Source organism: Saccopteryx bilineata, chromosome X, assembly GCF_036850765.1.
Source record: "Saccopteryx bilineata isolate mSacBil1 chromosome X, mSacBil1_pri_phased_curated, whole genome shotgun sequence".
Taxonomy (NCBI): Eukaryota; Metazoa; Chordata; class Mammalia; order Chiroptera; family Emballonuridae; genus Saccopteryx; species Saccopteryx bilineata.
The window spans coordinates 42859131-42875150 of NC_089502.1; the positions used below are offsets into that span (position 1 = coordinate 42859131).

The 16020-nt window shown below is 39.1% G+C and overlaps 1 protein-coding gene across 7 annotated transcripts in view; it reads right to left on the reverse strand.

Moving 5' to 3' along the window:
• Positions 1–8448: 8448 nt before the first annotated feature.
• The window catches only part of MID2 (midline 2), a 207035-nt gene continuing 199463 nt past the window's right edge, over positions 8449–16020 (reverse strand). For all 7 annotated transcript variants that reach the window (XM_066249639.1, XM_066249642.1, XM_066249641.1 and 4 more), the window contains exons 8-10: positions 11592–11753; positions 9790–9997; positions 8449–9065 (exon numbers count right to left, since the gene is read on the reverse strand). In XM_066249639.1, the coding sequence (XP_066105736.1) occupies positions 8663–9065; positions 9790–9997; positions 11592–11753 (773 nt within the window). In that variant the 3' untranslated portion in view covers positions 8449–8662. The remainder of the gene's footprint in view (positions 9066–9789; positions 9998–11591; positions 11754–16020) is intronic.

Consider the following 16020-nt stretch of genomic DNA (forward strand, 5'->3'; position numbering starts at 1 on the left):
ACCTCATCGGGTTGCTCAGAGGATTAGTAACTACATCTCAGGTGCTTTGAATAGTGTCAAGAACAGTGCAAGCAAGTCAGTGATAGCTCCTATTATTGCAAAAATAATCATTGTTGATAGTTTGCCTCCCCTCTAGATTAGTCTCATGAGTGCAGAGAGTATGTTTACTGAACGCCATCACCTGACACAAAGAGACTATCAATGAATTACTTGTTGAATAAATGGATAGATAAGTAATTGAATAACTTGAACTAGTGACTATGCCAAGACCTTCTCTCTTTTCCCAGGGGTAGGGGTGCATTTGTGGAGGTTTGAGGAAGAAAGGCTATGATTGGCAAAGATGGCACATAGGACCCTTGTTGGTTGCTATATAAAGTCACTCGTTCTACCCTTGGAAAATGGAATGTCTTTGAAAATTTCTTAAACAGACACATTGAAGACTGTCAGATAGCTAACCTGAAATTTAAAACTGAGTCATGGCTAGTTAGAGCAGTATTTGCATCTTTTGCAGTTAATGAGAAAAACAGGATATGGGGATAGGGCTGAAGTGGAAAGCTCAAAAATAATGCTGGCAAATTAGGTGTCCAAAGTAAATTGTAGTGTGTATGGAGTATAGTCATACCAAAAGGGATTCTGATGGAGGTCCTAAAATAACAATAATGTTATCCACCTCTCTGTTCTAATCATAAGGTTTCTGATGATCAGCCCTGATGTGCCAACATTTTGGGGGTAGGTATGCAGATTAGGCTCCTACCACTACATTTAATAAATTTGCATTTATAGACATTCATACTGTTAGAGCTATAAGGGACCTTAGAAATTAGTCATACATTTCAACTTATAGTTGAAAAACTAAGAGCCAAACCAGCAAAGGACTTGGGCATTCTCACACATTTGAATTAGCATTCTCTGGCCTTTTGTACTGATGATTGCAGGGCCTGAATTAATTTAATCCCTGAACCACCCTATCCCAACCCCAACGAGATTGAAAAGAATGAAAGACAGGAATACAAGGCCAGCAGAGGGGATAGAAAGAGGAAGTTTCACAATAGATCTGGACTTCACTTGTTTTACTAACCCCCTGAGAAGGTATCTGGGCCTTCAGCTAACTGCTGTAGAATATCTTCATCATGTTACCCTTGCACCTTTGCTTTATTCACATAAACCCCACAGGAAAAGGCTTGAAGTGAAGCTGATCTTAGCCTTAGCAGAACACAGGTGATCCTCTCAGAGTACAAGAGGATGGAAGGCCTGCAAGAAGCTGCTTCAAGATCATCTCTCACTCCTCTCCTTACCTCCTCTTCCCTGAGAGACTGTCAAGAAATGGTTTTTCATTGCCACCCACCTGCTGGAATCTGATGCGATAAAAGTCTTCTGACTCATCCCCTCAGCATAGACCTACAGACTATAAAGTGACTTAGCTCAGTCTAGAATTGGCTTCTTAATAGTGAAATATACCACAACCATTGCAATCCTCTGGTCTCTTTTGTTTAAATATTGTCCTTTTTGGTGTTTGGGACAAGGAGCACTAGTAGCAGGAACCATTGATTACTTTTTCTTTCATTGTATAAATAATAAACTTTGAATCTAAAAGTGATTCATTGTATCTTTACCTGCTGAGTCAGTCAGACCTTAGACTCTGCTTTGCCTTGTGTGATTAACAGCTGCTTGCTGTGAATTTCACATTTCTGGTGATCAGAGCACCCTCTCTCATCACTGAGGACACTGAGCTGGCCAAAATGATATTTAGACAAATTGTCTAACTACTAAGCTGTACACCTGAAACTACTATAAATAAATATTGAATGCCAACTGTAATTAAAAAATAAAGTTTTAAAATATATCTTAGCTTGACCAAGCAGTGGTGCAGTGGATAGAGTGTTGGCCTGACATTCTGAGGACACAATTTCGAAACCACAAGCTCACCAGCTACAGTGCAGGCTCACCAGCTTGAGTGTAGGGTCACCGACTTGAGTGTGGATCATAGGACCCCATAGTTGCTGACATGAGCCCATGGTCACTGGCAGGAGCAAGGAGTCACTGACTTATCTGGAGCCCCCTGGCCAAGGCACTTAGGAGAAAGCAATTAATGAACAAGTAAGGTGCCACAATGAAGAATTGATGCTTCTCATCTCTCTCCCTTCCTGTCTGTCTGTTCCTCTCACTCTCTCCTCTATCTTGCTATAATAATAATAATATGAAGAATTGATGCTTCTCATCTCTCTCCCTTCCTGTCTGTCTGTTCCTCTCACTCTCTCCTCTCTCTTGCTATAATAATAATAATAATAATAATAAAAATAATAATCTTAGAAAAAGATATATAGATCATAATGACTTTTTCCTGTCATTGTACATTAAAGAGAAAGTCAGCCTAAGTTCCATTTTTGGGGACTTACACTCTGGCTGTACACTACTGATAACTAGTTTATTATTTCTTCTAGTTGTTTTCTTTGAGGCACTGGCCTTAAATAACAATAACCTTACCAGTGGTGGTGCAGTGGATAGAGTGTCAACCTGGGATGCTGAGGACCTAGGTTCAAATCCCCGAGGTCACTGGCTTGAGTTCAGACTCATCCGGCTTGAGTGCAGGCTCACCAGCTTGAGTGTGGGGCTGCTGTCTTGAGCATGGGACCATCAATATGATCTCATGGTGACTGGCTTGAGTCCAAGGTCACTGGCTTGAGCAAGGTAGTCAATGGCTCAGCTGGAGCCCTTCCCCGCCCCCATTGATTGAGAAGCAATGAATGAACAACGAAAGTGATGCAACTACGAGTTGGTGCTTCTCATCTCTCTCCTTTCCTCTCTCTCTCTCTCTCTCTCTCTCTCTCTCTCTCTCTCTCTCTCTCTCAATAAATAATCTCTTACCAAGAGGCAGTTGTGGGAATGCTGGACCAGGGATACATGTGTGAGGGCGATTATAGGAGTAGTGGTGTGAGTGTAGTTCACATAACACAAACCTCACAATATAAGAGGTGGCTCACCTGTCATTCTGCTTATCAGGTTCTAATTCTATTCAACCAGCATTTGCTAAGTATCTCCTATGTATCAGTTTGCTAAGTACAAGTCTGGCAAGATCTTCTAGTCTCATCCTGCATTTCCAGTAAAGTCTTCCATTTTCAGCTATTACTAATAACTCAAGTTCTTAGATCAAAAGCTATTTGGAAATTATTAAATTGTGTATGTACCCCACTAGATTATAAAGGTTAGAAATATTTTCATCTTAATATGCCTACACATAAATGAGAGGAGTACTGGGAACATAAAGAGTGATCAATAATGCCTCTTGAAAGAACAGGACAGACAGTCACAACTGTAATTTGTATATTTTACCCAACAGTTATAGGAAGACCACCTTGCTCCTCCGCCCCTGGAAATTCAGTGGAAGAGAGGCATCCTCATTAGCTATTATGCTATATTAATTTTCAATTTCCATGTAACAACCTGCTTGACCTCTGTTACTCCTAACCTTTGTATCAGACCACCTCTCACCCCACCTACAGGCTCAGCTTCTCTGAGACTTTAGGACCAACTCTATTCCTAGGTGGAGGAACACAAAGGACCCCATATCTGATTTGGCCTGGTACATTAAATGGAGCCAGCCTTTCTAAACATCACACCCAAAAGACTATATAAAATCTTAGTTGTGGGTAACAGTCCTGTATTTGGCTTTGACCCAGGTTGCTCTACAGTGAGACCACTAACCCTGATATTCCAAGTTCTTGATTCTTTTGTATTTTAATCTTCTTGCCTTTAGGCTATAGTTCCTATAGTCCCTTGGTCTGATAACCTGTTTCAAGTCATTCCTCTAGCTGCCTCTCTTGAATGGCCTGCTTTCCTTCGTGTTACATGCCCCCTTTAGTCTCAGTACAATCACAACTCTGATTAAAGTGTGTCCAAACCCAGCTCTGAGACATATCTTAATCCTCCAAGGCTCCTCCTACAGACCAGCTGTTGAACAGCAAGTCAGCTTACTTCTGGCCCTATCCTGACCTTAGTCAATAGGTTCTAACACTGGGATTTTCTTTGTTCTTCCTTAATTCTCACCTTCTGCTTCAACATCTGAAACTGTGGCATGTTTCTTTGGGCCTTATATTTTTACTTATTTAGTCTTCCTGACTGTCCACTACTCCGGAATCCAAAGTCTTCATAATTGAATCTCAATTTCCATAAGCGCTGGATCTTCTCTGCCCAAATCGCCACCTATTTTCCCCAAATCATTTAGACAATTACAGTAACTTATGGCTGTCTTTCTTTTAATCTCCCCCCAATTTAAACTCCAATGAGAGACAATCAAGAACTCATTAATACATATATATTTATTTAATTCATAATATACCACTTTGGATGGGCTGAGATGATTTAGAGGGATGAGGCTGTGTAATCCACAGAAGTTCAGATTTCTGTCACTAGGAGAGATGCTATTGGTCCACAGCTCTCAGTACAAACAAGCCTTGGGTAAAATATTTGATAAAAATAGCCCAACAATAGTCTAATAAATATTCTAGCCAACAACAATACAGCATATGTCTGAAGCTGGCAGATCAAACCATAAAAAGCAGTTCTACCTGACCTGATGACAGTCAACCTGGCCAACCTGTAATACACAGCCAAATACAGCCCAGTGTCTCCAGGGCTGCAATTGGCTTCAGAAATTTAAATAATTGTGGGAGTGGCTCTTATCTGTCAGCCTCACATTTTCCATTCTGTGGAGGAAAGGGTATCAAATATTGGAGCTTACCAAAAAGTCCATCCATGGATTGCTCCATCCAGGTAGTCATATATTAATATGTAAACCATGGAAGCTTAGAAAATTCACCTAGTATATTTTAGCTGAAAATAGTATGTAAATGATTTTGTTGCAATCTCAATATCACTGCATCCAAAGTTAACACAATGGAAGTATGTGATAAAAATACATCAAGATGCAGATACTCTTCCATACAGATAGCCAGAAGTCGAATGTGGCATCAAAATTTCTTTCATATACTCAAAACAGGTTTAACTTTTTATTATTTTTGTGCTTTCTTCAATAAGACAGTATAAAAGTGGAAATAAGCATAAACTGCAGACAGAACAATTTGCTAACAGAAAGAATTGTGGGAGAATAAATTGAGTAGAGCAACAACAACAAAAACTATGGAGTTACCTTTTTGGCAGATGTTAAGTAAAGGACCTATTATTCCCTTTGTTTGACTGGGTTCAGCTAAAGGTAGTCAATCTCAAGTTTACTGAAATAAGTATCTGGGACTCACCACACTCCAACTGAGTATTTTGCCACATGTTGTTTCTTGGCAAGCAATTTCCATTTCATTATTTGGCTCAGAAACTTTGTTTACCCCAAACACAGTTTCATTTTCTACTTTATTCAGTAGGCATAGCTCTGAGTGATTTTTGGCTATAAGCAAAACTTAAATCTACCTTCAAAGAACAAAGTTGGGAAAGATTGAAAAATGATTGAAAAGAATGGTGCCACACACTCTGGACAATTCCCCAAGTCAATCAAAATTCCAAAGAGCTTTTGAGGACAGTACTCATTTATATATGAGTTCTGGGATATCAGCAAAATAATATCAGTATAGCCCTAATGGGGAAATAACCAAGCTTTTCTGTCCAGGAAACAAAAAAATACCAGTATGGATATCAGAGTACAACAGGGAAACTTAGATTATTCATTCATTCATTGAAACATTTGTTGAATAAGCATTAACCAAGCAACTGCTCTGTTCCACACACTATGTCAGGTGTGTTAAAAATAACAGCAATGAAAACAAAAGACCATCCCTGCCCTCAATATATTCATAGTCTAGTAAGGACAGCTTGTTAAAGTGTAAAAAAAAAAAATTAAATGTAAAATTCCACCCATGTGTCCAGATATTCTAATTAAGTAGATCAGGGATGGGGTCTAGAAATCAATTATTTTAAAAAACACCAAAAATGATTATAAAAGGTGGTATAAGGACTACACTCTGAAAAACACTGCTGTCCAATATGATTATTACTGAGGCAGGTGGGTTTGGGAGGCTCAGGGAGCCATGGGAGCTCTGAAGAGAAAAATGTAACCAGTCTAGGGAGTTAGGAGTTGATCTGATTAAGACGGATGAGGATGGGGAAAGGTAGTCCAGACTAGAGTCAAAAGTAGGGTGGGAAAATTGAAGCTTTGTCTCAGGACACTAAAATCCAAAGGCATGGGAGATCCAAGGACAAGGTAAAGGAAACTAGAGCTGAGTGGAGGTGGAACGTTTTTTTTGCACCTTAAGCATTTTCATTCTGTTCCCTTAAGAACAATTCCTACTTCCTGTGAGCATCAAAATTGTGATAATGTCTCTGTTACAGGCCCAGAAAACAACTTGCGTACACAGTTAACCTTGGCTAGGGTAACTGCTGTGAGGGGAATGTGGCAAAAGACAAGCTGGGAAAACACACAGGGTCCTGAAAAGCCAAACTCTAATTGGGACCTTCTACTGAATGCTATGGGGGGTGGGGGGCAGTGAAAGGTTTTATGGAGAGGGAAAAATTATTTGTTCAAGACTTTGGGAATAGGCCATTAAGGAGAGACCAGAGTAACTTAGAAATACAAAGCATACATTTTAAAGTACCTCTACACTCTATTGAGCCAGAGGCTGAACAAGGCAGCGGGGAGGAGCTTAATATATACTTAACTAAATGCCAGGTGCTATGCTAAGCAGTTTACATGTGCTATCTTTTTAAATCTTTGCAACAGCCTTGTTAGGTAGGTATTTTACAAAAGAAGAAACAGTCTCCTGAAGTATTCGCCCTAGGCTAGTACTGCTAGTAAATGGCAGAGGAACTACAATTATTTTAGAATAGCAAGCTATTTCCCAGCACTGCAGAATCTTACTGAAGTTGCTCATTTCCCAATTAGCCAAAAGTACATATGTGGCTTTTTTTTAACTAAAAAGCTTATTTTGTCACTAGATATGTAAGTATGAGCCTGCCATCTGTATCTGCCTCCATCTTGCTTTCATGATAGGTGAACAAAGAATACAAAAGTGTTATTTATATAGATACTTTATCTCTCCTTCAAAATAAGAAGCCATTTGACAGTAGGGACTGGGTTTTATCAGCATTTCAGCAGCAGTGTGGTTGGTACCTGGCAGCTAGTAATTTGTTGAATGAATTAATGAATTAACATCCACCAAGGTGGTTGAAAGAAAGGGGGAAGTTTTGGCACTGTTTCAAGGCTCCAAACTGGGGGCTTGTTACAGCTACCACATTGTGCAATAGTAATGTTTTCACAACTCCCAAAAAGTAGACTCCTTGAAGCAGACTTAGCTCCTGGAAAGGACAAAGCTCTGGTTCTGACACCCCCATCCCTGCCCTGTGGAATTGATGAAAGCACAAACAATGAAGCTTGATTCCCTGCAACAGCAGTGATGAGGACTGGGATGAAGTTTATAACTGCATTTTCTATGAAGGGTTGGCTACGCAGATAAAAGAGTGGAAACAAGATTGCAAAAGGAATGATTATTTATCCTGTTTAAGAAAACAAACTATTCTCAGGCATTCTTAAGAAAATTAAAAAAGAAAAAAGAAAATTCAAGTACATTTATATGGAAATAGTTGTATCTATAACACTCCATTCAGATTAAGTAAATAAAGCAGGTTCTTAAAAGAACCTCCATTATTTGTAGCATAATTTTAGTTATGGTATGTACTTGAAAGTTAAAAACCAAAACAGAAAAACAAACAACAACAACAACAACAAAAAAAAACCCCAAAACTGAATTTCTTTGAAATATTCTGTGACAGAATTTTTAACAATTTGGACATACCTTTTCTATTAGGTAGTATCAATGAAACTGTGCTACATGTAACACTTCTACCTGGATCAATTTTCTATCCAGTAATGGGATCTCTTGTGCAATGTTATCCCTCAATCTCTTCTAATCCAACCTAGAGATCTTCCTACCATCTATGTCATTATTACATGTGTATGTGTGTGTGTCAGGAGAAAAGAAAAAAGGGATGAATGGAGAGAGGGGAGTAATAATGACAAAAATGAATGGTATAATTTATTTTCCCTTCTAGTATATTTCTCACCCAAGTGGACAAATTAAAAAGTTTATTATGTATATATAAGTATAAAATGAATAAATGATATATACATATTTATTCATTTTATACTTATATATACATATACATGTTTTCTTTATAATAAATCCTTGATTGTAGATTTTTTGTTATAAGCTACATATAATAGGCAATCATTTAACATTTCAAAATTCTACTCTGCCAAATTGGCAGTACTAGAAAAACTGACACGCTCCTTTCCAGCTGGCCAGCTCCTTGTTTAGAGCATCATTCTACAGTATTTACCTAGAATTACCCTAATTCCTTTCAATATCATTTATCCTTCTAAATCACTGGACATTTTTAATTCTCTGATGACAAGAGAGGCATTTTCTAAATTTCTTTTCCCATGATGTGAACCCAGACTACTCAGATAATTTGTTCTGAGAAACTCAAAACATTAATTCAAATATGAGTTTTAATGCATGAAAATTAAAGCTATAATATCTAGTTATCTTGGATGCTTCAAATGAACTTTATTTTGTATCTTGTATATTGGACACTAACTGAAGTTAAAGAGGGGAAGAACTGCTGAACTGGAGAGCCAGTAAATTATATGCTCTCTTGAAACTTAATGGCAAGCTTTCATCCCAGAAACATAAGGGGATTCTTGAGGCCTGCAGTTGCATTCCTGCCGTTCAGGGTAATCAATAAAATCTGGGGCAGGCAAGCCAGACAGGATCATTAAGGATTTGTTCCAGATTGTGAATGTTGGACAAACTGGAAGAATGAAGGTCACATCAAAAGTATGAAGATGGAGAGAGTTAGCTGGATCATAGAAAGACAGCATATTGTTGTCATAATCCAGAAGAACACCCAGACGCTTCAACTGGGGTGGCACATCCACCAACATTTCCTTGTTGTTATGTCTCACTATGAAGTTACTATTGCATCGAGAGAAAACCCACGAGGAGGCGTTCTTGCCAATCCATTCATTCTTGGGAGCTGATTTGTAAGCAATGCCAATTGCATACCTGTGAGACAGTGGAAAGGAGAAAGAAATAAACATTTATTGTCATACAGGATACTTAAGAAATAGAATACATGTTTCTTCGTTAAATAGTATATATTCAGATCCATAGTGTCAATACCACTAGAGCTTTAAAAAAGTAGCAGTTAGGGTCATGTAATAATTTCCAACTACTAGCTCAGTATATTTTCTTCTATGATTTTATTTTAAAAAGCTGGCACATGGCCATGACTGGCTGACTCCGTGGTTGAGTGTCAGCCCAGTGTGTGGATGTCCCAGGTTCTATTCCCGGACAGGATACACAAGAGAAGTGCCCATCTGTTTCTCCATCCCCTCTTCCCTCTCATTTTTCTCTTTCTTCCCCTCCTGCAGCCATGGCTTAATTGGAGTGAGTTGGCCTGAGGCACTGAGGATGGTCCATGGCCTCAGTCTCAGGTGCTAAGAAGAGCTTGGTTGCTGAGCAATGGAGCAATGCCCCAGATGGGCAGATCATCACCCCCTAGTGGGCTTGCTGGGTAGATCCTGGTCAGGGTGAACGTGAGAGTCTGTCTTTGCCTCCACTCACATAATTAAACAAAAAAAATAGCTGACATGTTTTTCTAAGAGTGGTTTTCATCACATGTCTTTTAACCTTGACTCAATAGTATTGTGTTTGTGTCATAGAACTGGATCTCCCTGGCACCTAACTCCAGGGGAGGGAAGAGAAGAGAAAACTGAGATCTACTCACCATGTTGAAGAACCCATGACCACCTCCCAGTAGTGGCAGCCACTGTCAATGAATATATTTCCTGCTGCCCCATAGCATCCTGTGCCACTAAACCTCTCCGGAGTATGGCTCTTCTTCAGAGAGCTTTCATCCTTCTCCATCTGCAATCCATCATTGGAGATTTTCAACTTCTTATGAGTCATTTTGGGATCCAGTTTAAAGGGTTGGCCTGAAAAAAAGTAGAAAAAAGAAAATGCACAATAAAAAATTTAAGAGTTCTTTGTCCTCCAGGACCATCACCACCAGAGGAGCTTTGAGATGATGATTATTCTTAGGTCAGTGCAAGTTGGCTGTCATTTGATCATACTAAGGAAGCAAGCCAGAAGCCATTTTCAATAAAATAATAATATCCTGCTCCCCTTCAATATAGTATCGAATTACAAGGGGACTTTTAGGGTCTCAAATATGTTTTGTACTTCACTTTTATTTCAGTAGGTGGTTTGGTATTTGAGTGGATTTGAAGGGAAGGAGTGTTTGAGGTGAGACAAAATGAGGGAACTGATAAAATAATTGCATCTTAGTGTTATCTACAAGACTGCAGATAACTCAGCAACAGGACAATTTTGTTGCCCTTTTACAACTAGGATGTAAATCATATAACCAAATAACTTCATTACAGTGACTATTGCATCATAGATGATCAGACAAAAATTTGTTGTGTAGAATCATTTACAACAGAGAATTCCTTATAGTCATATGACAAAGCCAATTACTAGGAACCATTTGCTGTGTATGCCAAGAGCCGTATTATAAAAAAATGTATCTTTGGCAAACATTGTTGGTGAATACAACATCCATTCCCTACATTTTCTCTCTTATCTAATTTCAATATAAGGCCAGAAAAGCTAAATACTAGCTTCCCTTGCTGCTATAGGTGGCTAATAAGATGAAAATATTTAGAAGCAGAAGTCAGACAGGGTGGGAGAACCCTCTGGGAAAGTGCGTGTTGTCCTGATAAAAGTGATAACCATCATGTATACTAGCCCTTTCCCCATTCTTCCTAGCTTGAAAAAAAAAATGACATCTAAATGTTGCAGTGGCCATATTCTGACCATGTAGCAAAAAACCAGTACAGATATCACAGAACTGCTGCAACAGCCCTGAACTGCCTACCTTCAAACTTTTTGCCATTTTACAGAGAGAGAAAAAAATAATTTGTTTAGGCTACTAACAAATAGCTATTTGCTAAGCTTGGTTAGTTGAATTTTCTGCCATTTGCAGTCAAAAGCATTCCTAACAGGTATGGCTTCTCTGCAGTAGGTTTTAACCAGATTATCACAAGTACAGTCATGGTTCACATAATGACATTTCACTCAATGATGGACCACATATAGGACAGTGGTATACCATACAGCCTAGGTGTGGAATAAGCTGTATCATCTGGGTTTGTGTAAGAACACTCAATGAAGTTTGCACAACAAAATTACTTAATGACTCATTTCACAGAATGTTTCCCCATTGTTAAGCTGTGCACGTAATACTCTTCTACTCAACTGTCCCCCGAGCATGAAGGTGGAGTGCAGAGAAAAACTCTGCACTAACATCTTCCCAAGCCACCAGCTCTTTTATGTATATCTGTGTCCACTTATCTTCCAGGGCCTTGAACAAATTCCTTGACCAGAGCACAAGCTACAACAGTAAGGCTCTTCTACTCAGGGCCTCTGCTCTCTTACAGGGCCATGGATGTCTGCTCAGGCTAAGTGTACTCCCTAGCACAGAAAGAAAAACTGATGATGTCTCCTTTCAGAAACACCATAACGTACTGTTTGTTTTTAGTCGCGTAGGTTCACTGTTCCGGCTTCCTGCTTGGTTTATGGCTTTAACAATGAAGATGTAGCGTGTCCCACTCTGGAGTCCATGCACTGTGTAATGGTTCTGCTTAATGTTAGGCACAATCATCCAGCTATCCACCGAACTATACAGACCTGTAACATGGAGAAAGACAAGGGCATTAACCAGCAGATAGTAGAAATAGAATGAGAAGTACACTGAAAATTCACCATAAGCTCCCCAAAAGTGAATGTTGTTTCCTTGTGAGTCCTGAAGACATAGTGAGATGAGCCTCCTCTGCTTCTTTCATCCCATGGAGCTAGGCTCATGCCTGCTTTCTTGCTTCTGGTAACTGAATGTAACCAGTAGCAAAAATTAGGTTATGTCAATTTTCTTTCAAATAATACAGGGAAAACTACTCTACAAAAATCACAGAATCATCTCTTTAAAGTAGTCTGTAGCTCTTTACCCCAAAGGTCCAACCCTCTGAAAGCTGATTCTGTTCTTGTGTGGATGGAGCAGCCCTATGCAGAACACAGGGACATTGAATATCAAAGCTGAAAAGACACCTAGACACCATGTTTTCCTCATTTCACAAGTCAGAAATTGAGGAGCAGAGAAGAAAAGTGACTTGCCCAAGGCCACCTAATACTGGTACTGGTGCTGAGAGTAAAACCCTGGTCTTTTTAATCCTACTCTGATGTTCTCTCCATTATATCACAAGTAATGTTTTATTTTATCTATAAGGTATCAACTCTTGCAGGGCTTATGACTTGACTCTCCCACCCCATCCTCACTCTTACTTCCAAGGGCTCCAAGGTATCATATGGAAGCTAAGGAGGTGATGTGATAACCAAAAGCAAAATATCATCTCCTCACTTGACACTACAGTTTTATCCCTTCCTGGTTCTGATTCCAATACTCAACCAAGGTTGGGCAGCCCAGAAACATACAGTTGTCTGAAATCTTCTTTCCTCCCAAGTAAGGGAAGATATCAGAGATCTATGTTCCTCCTTTTGAAACTATTTACTCCATAAACATTGACTTAACAGAGAAAAATGTACATAATTAAAAACATGTATTTGGCTAACTTTTAATAAAACAGGGGTCAACATTCTAGTCTGTGGATTACCTATATTTCTCTTTTCTGATATCTTCTTTTCAGTCAGTTTACTGCTTTTAAACACAGTTATACCAGAGGATGGAAAAGAAAGGGCAAGGACAATGAATGGTCAATTTAGTCACTTCTATACAGCTGTAGTAAAGGTTTTAAGTGTGGTTGTAAATAAACCAGATCTGAACAGGAGGGATTATAATTAATTTGGGGGAGGTAGAAAAAGTCTAAATTAAAACTGGAAAAAGAGGCATAATGGAGGGCAAATGGATATGCTATAGAAAGAAGAATAATTGGTAGAAATGCTCAGTGATACTTAGGAAAAGGCAATAAAGGATAAGAGCCAGGGACAATGTGAGTGTTTAGGCTGTCTATGAACCAAGGCATAGTATGAATTATAAACTGCACATTGTTATTATACAAAGAGGGAAATATATGATCTTCCAGAGATATACTTTCTAACAATACAAAACAAAAAAAACAAAAACAAAACAGACTTCAAAATGAAGTAATATGCAGCTGTAAAAAAGCATGAGGAAAATCTCTGTGAACTAATATGGAGGTGACTTCCAGGAAATATTGTTAATTAAATAAAGCAAATTGTGTAAGAGCATATGTATAATATGCTACCTTTCTGCAAGTAAGAAAGGCAAATAAGAAAACATACATAATTTGCCTGGAGTAATAAAACAATAACAACAGGAAGGAAAAAACAGAATATAATGAAGTTGGTTATTACAAGGGATAGGGGTGGGGAAACAAGATAAAAAGGATATGAGAGAGAATACCTTTCTGAGTATACCTTTCTGTACAGTTTTCCCTTATGGAATCATTTTGTTGTTTTATAAATTCAAAAATTATAATGAAACTAATATGATTGGGAAGAGTGGGGACTAAAGCTGAAGGCAAATTTAAACAAATGAACCCAGCTGCATTTCAAATGAAAAATAAGACACCAAAGAGATGGGAGGCAGGAGTAAAACTGCAAACAAGTCATGAATTGTTGTTTGTTTGTATAGTGTTATAGGCAAAGCAAATTCTGAAACCACTGTAGCTATATCATAGGAGTGAGTAAATGAGTACATGTACTAATATAGTTGGGAGCTAGGGTTCTCCCTGTGGATATAGGAACATACAAATATGGAATGTGGGAAGGCAAGACAGAACCTGTGGGGATGAACTGCAATTGTAGGTATTGGTAGAAAAATTTAAAAAGTAAAATAAAATAAAATAATATATGTGTGTGTATGCATACATATGTACACATACGTATATGTATATATACGAGGTGGGCAATAGTAGGTTTACAGTTGTGAGTATGTGAAACAGTTTACTCTTGTATTATTACTTATCAATTATTGCATTATTTTCCATACAAACATCTATAAACCTATCTTTGCTCACCCTGGTGTTATGTGTGCATATGTATATACACAAGGGTGAATGCATGTATTTCTAGACTCTAGGTCTTGATCTCTAACAGTAATCTACTCCAAAAAAAGAACCAGGGTTCTTTGGGAAAATAGCTGATTAGAAGCTGGGCAGGATAAATACAAAATGAGTTTAGAACCTCTTGTTATACTGAAAAGTAAGGAAGTACTCAAGAAAATGATGGGAGAATATAAGAACCAAAGAGTCAGCTTCAAAGGTTTCAATTGGCACCCTGGCTGGTTATTTCAATGGTAGAGCATTGGCTTGGCATGTGGAAGTCTGGCATTTTATTCCTGGTCAGGGCACACAGGAGAGGTGCCCATCTGCTTCTCCAACCTTCCCCCTTTCATTTCTCTCCCTCTCTCTTCCCTTCCTGCAGCCAAGGCTCCATTGGAGCAAAGTAGGCCTGGGTGCTGAGGATGGCTCCATGGCCTTCCTTCAGGTGCTAAAATGGCTCTGGTTGCAACAGAGCAATGCCCCAGATGGGCAAAGCATCGCCCTCTAGTGGGCATGCTAGGTGGATCCCTGTAGGGCACATGTGGGCATCTGTCTCTCTGCCTCCCCATTTCTCAGTTCAGAAAAATACATAAAAAAGTTTCCATTGGCTAAATCTATGCAATTTGAGCACTAAAATAAGGTAAGAGAGTAAAGAATTATAAACCATTGAAAAAGAATTCAGGAGTTTATACCAATAAGCAGATTAATAAATAAGCAATTGGCGGGTGGGACTTTTGCTCACACTAGAATGCAGTGTCAGCATGCAGTGTGGGAGGGAATGCACAGTAGGAAAATTATTATTTTGCAATCATCAGAGTACAGATCAATGAGGCAAGAATTGTTGATTGATGTTAAAACAGGAGTGAAAGTGGGACAGGTTTGATAAGGGAGCAAGATATTTTCATGGTCTTAAAGTATCTCCACACAAAATGCTTATTAGCTGCAAAAGAAAACAGTAACAATACAGTGAAGAAATAAGGCAACACCTCTGACCAGGTGATCAAAATAGCATCACCAATGAAGTGGACATTGTGTACCTCCAGATGTGCTGTCTTAAGGAGGACATGTCTGTTCTGTAGTATTCCAGTTATGAATGCAGAATCTGAATATAATCGTGAGGAAACATCAGACAACTAAAAAATAAGGAATAGTGGCCCTGGCCGGTTGGCTCAGCAGTGGAGCGTTGGCCTGGTGTGCGGGGGACCTGGGTTCGATTCCCAGCCAGGGCACATAGGAGAGGCGCCCATTTGCTTCTCCACACCCCCTCCTTCCTCTCTGTCTCTCCCTTCCCCTCCCGCAGCTGGGGCTCCATTGGAGCAGGGATGGCCCGGGCGCTGGGGATGGCTCCTTGGCCTCTGCCCCAGGCGCTAGAGTGGCTCTGGTTGCGGTAGAGCGACGCCCCGGAGGGGCAGAGCATTGCCCCCTGGTGGGCAGAGTGTCGCCCCTGGTGGGCGTGCCGGGTGGATCCTGGTCGGGCGCATGCAGGAGTCTGTCTGACTGTCTCTCCCCGTTTCCAGCTTCAAAGAAATACAAAAAAAAAAAAAAGGAATAGTATAATAAAAAAAATAAAAGGGTACTGAAAAATATTAATGTCATTAGGGCTAAAGGCTGAGGAAATTTTTTATATTAAAAAAAGCTAGAAATATGACAATTAAATTTAATACCTGATCTTAAACTACAAAGAACAATATTGGGTTCTTTATATGTTATAAAGGATATTATTAGTGGGTTAATTGTCAAGATTGGAATGAATGGTGGGTTAGATAAAAGTATTGCATCAATGTTAAATTTCTTAAAGTCAATAACTGTACTGTGGTTATATAAGATAATTTCCTTATTTAAAGTGAAGCGGTTACCAGGGTGAAAGGAGTAAAGAGGGA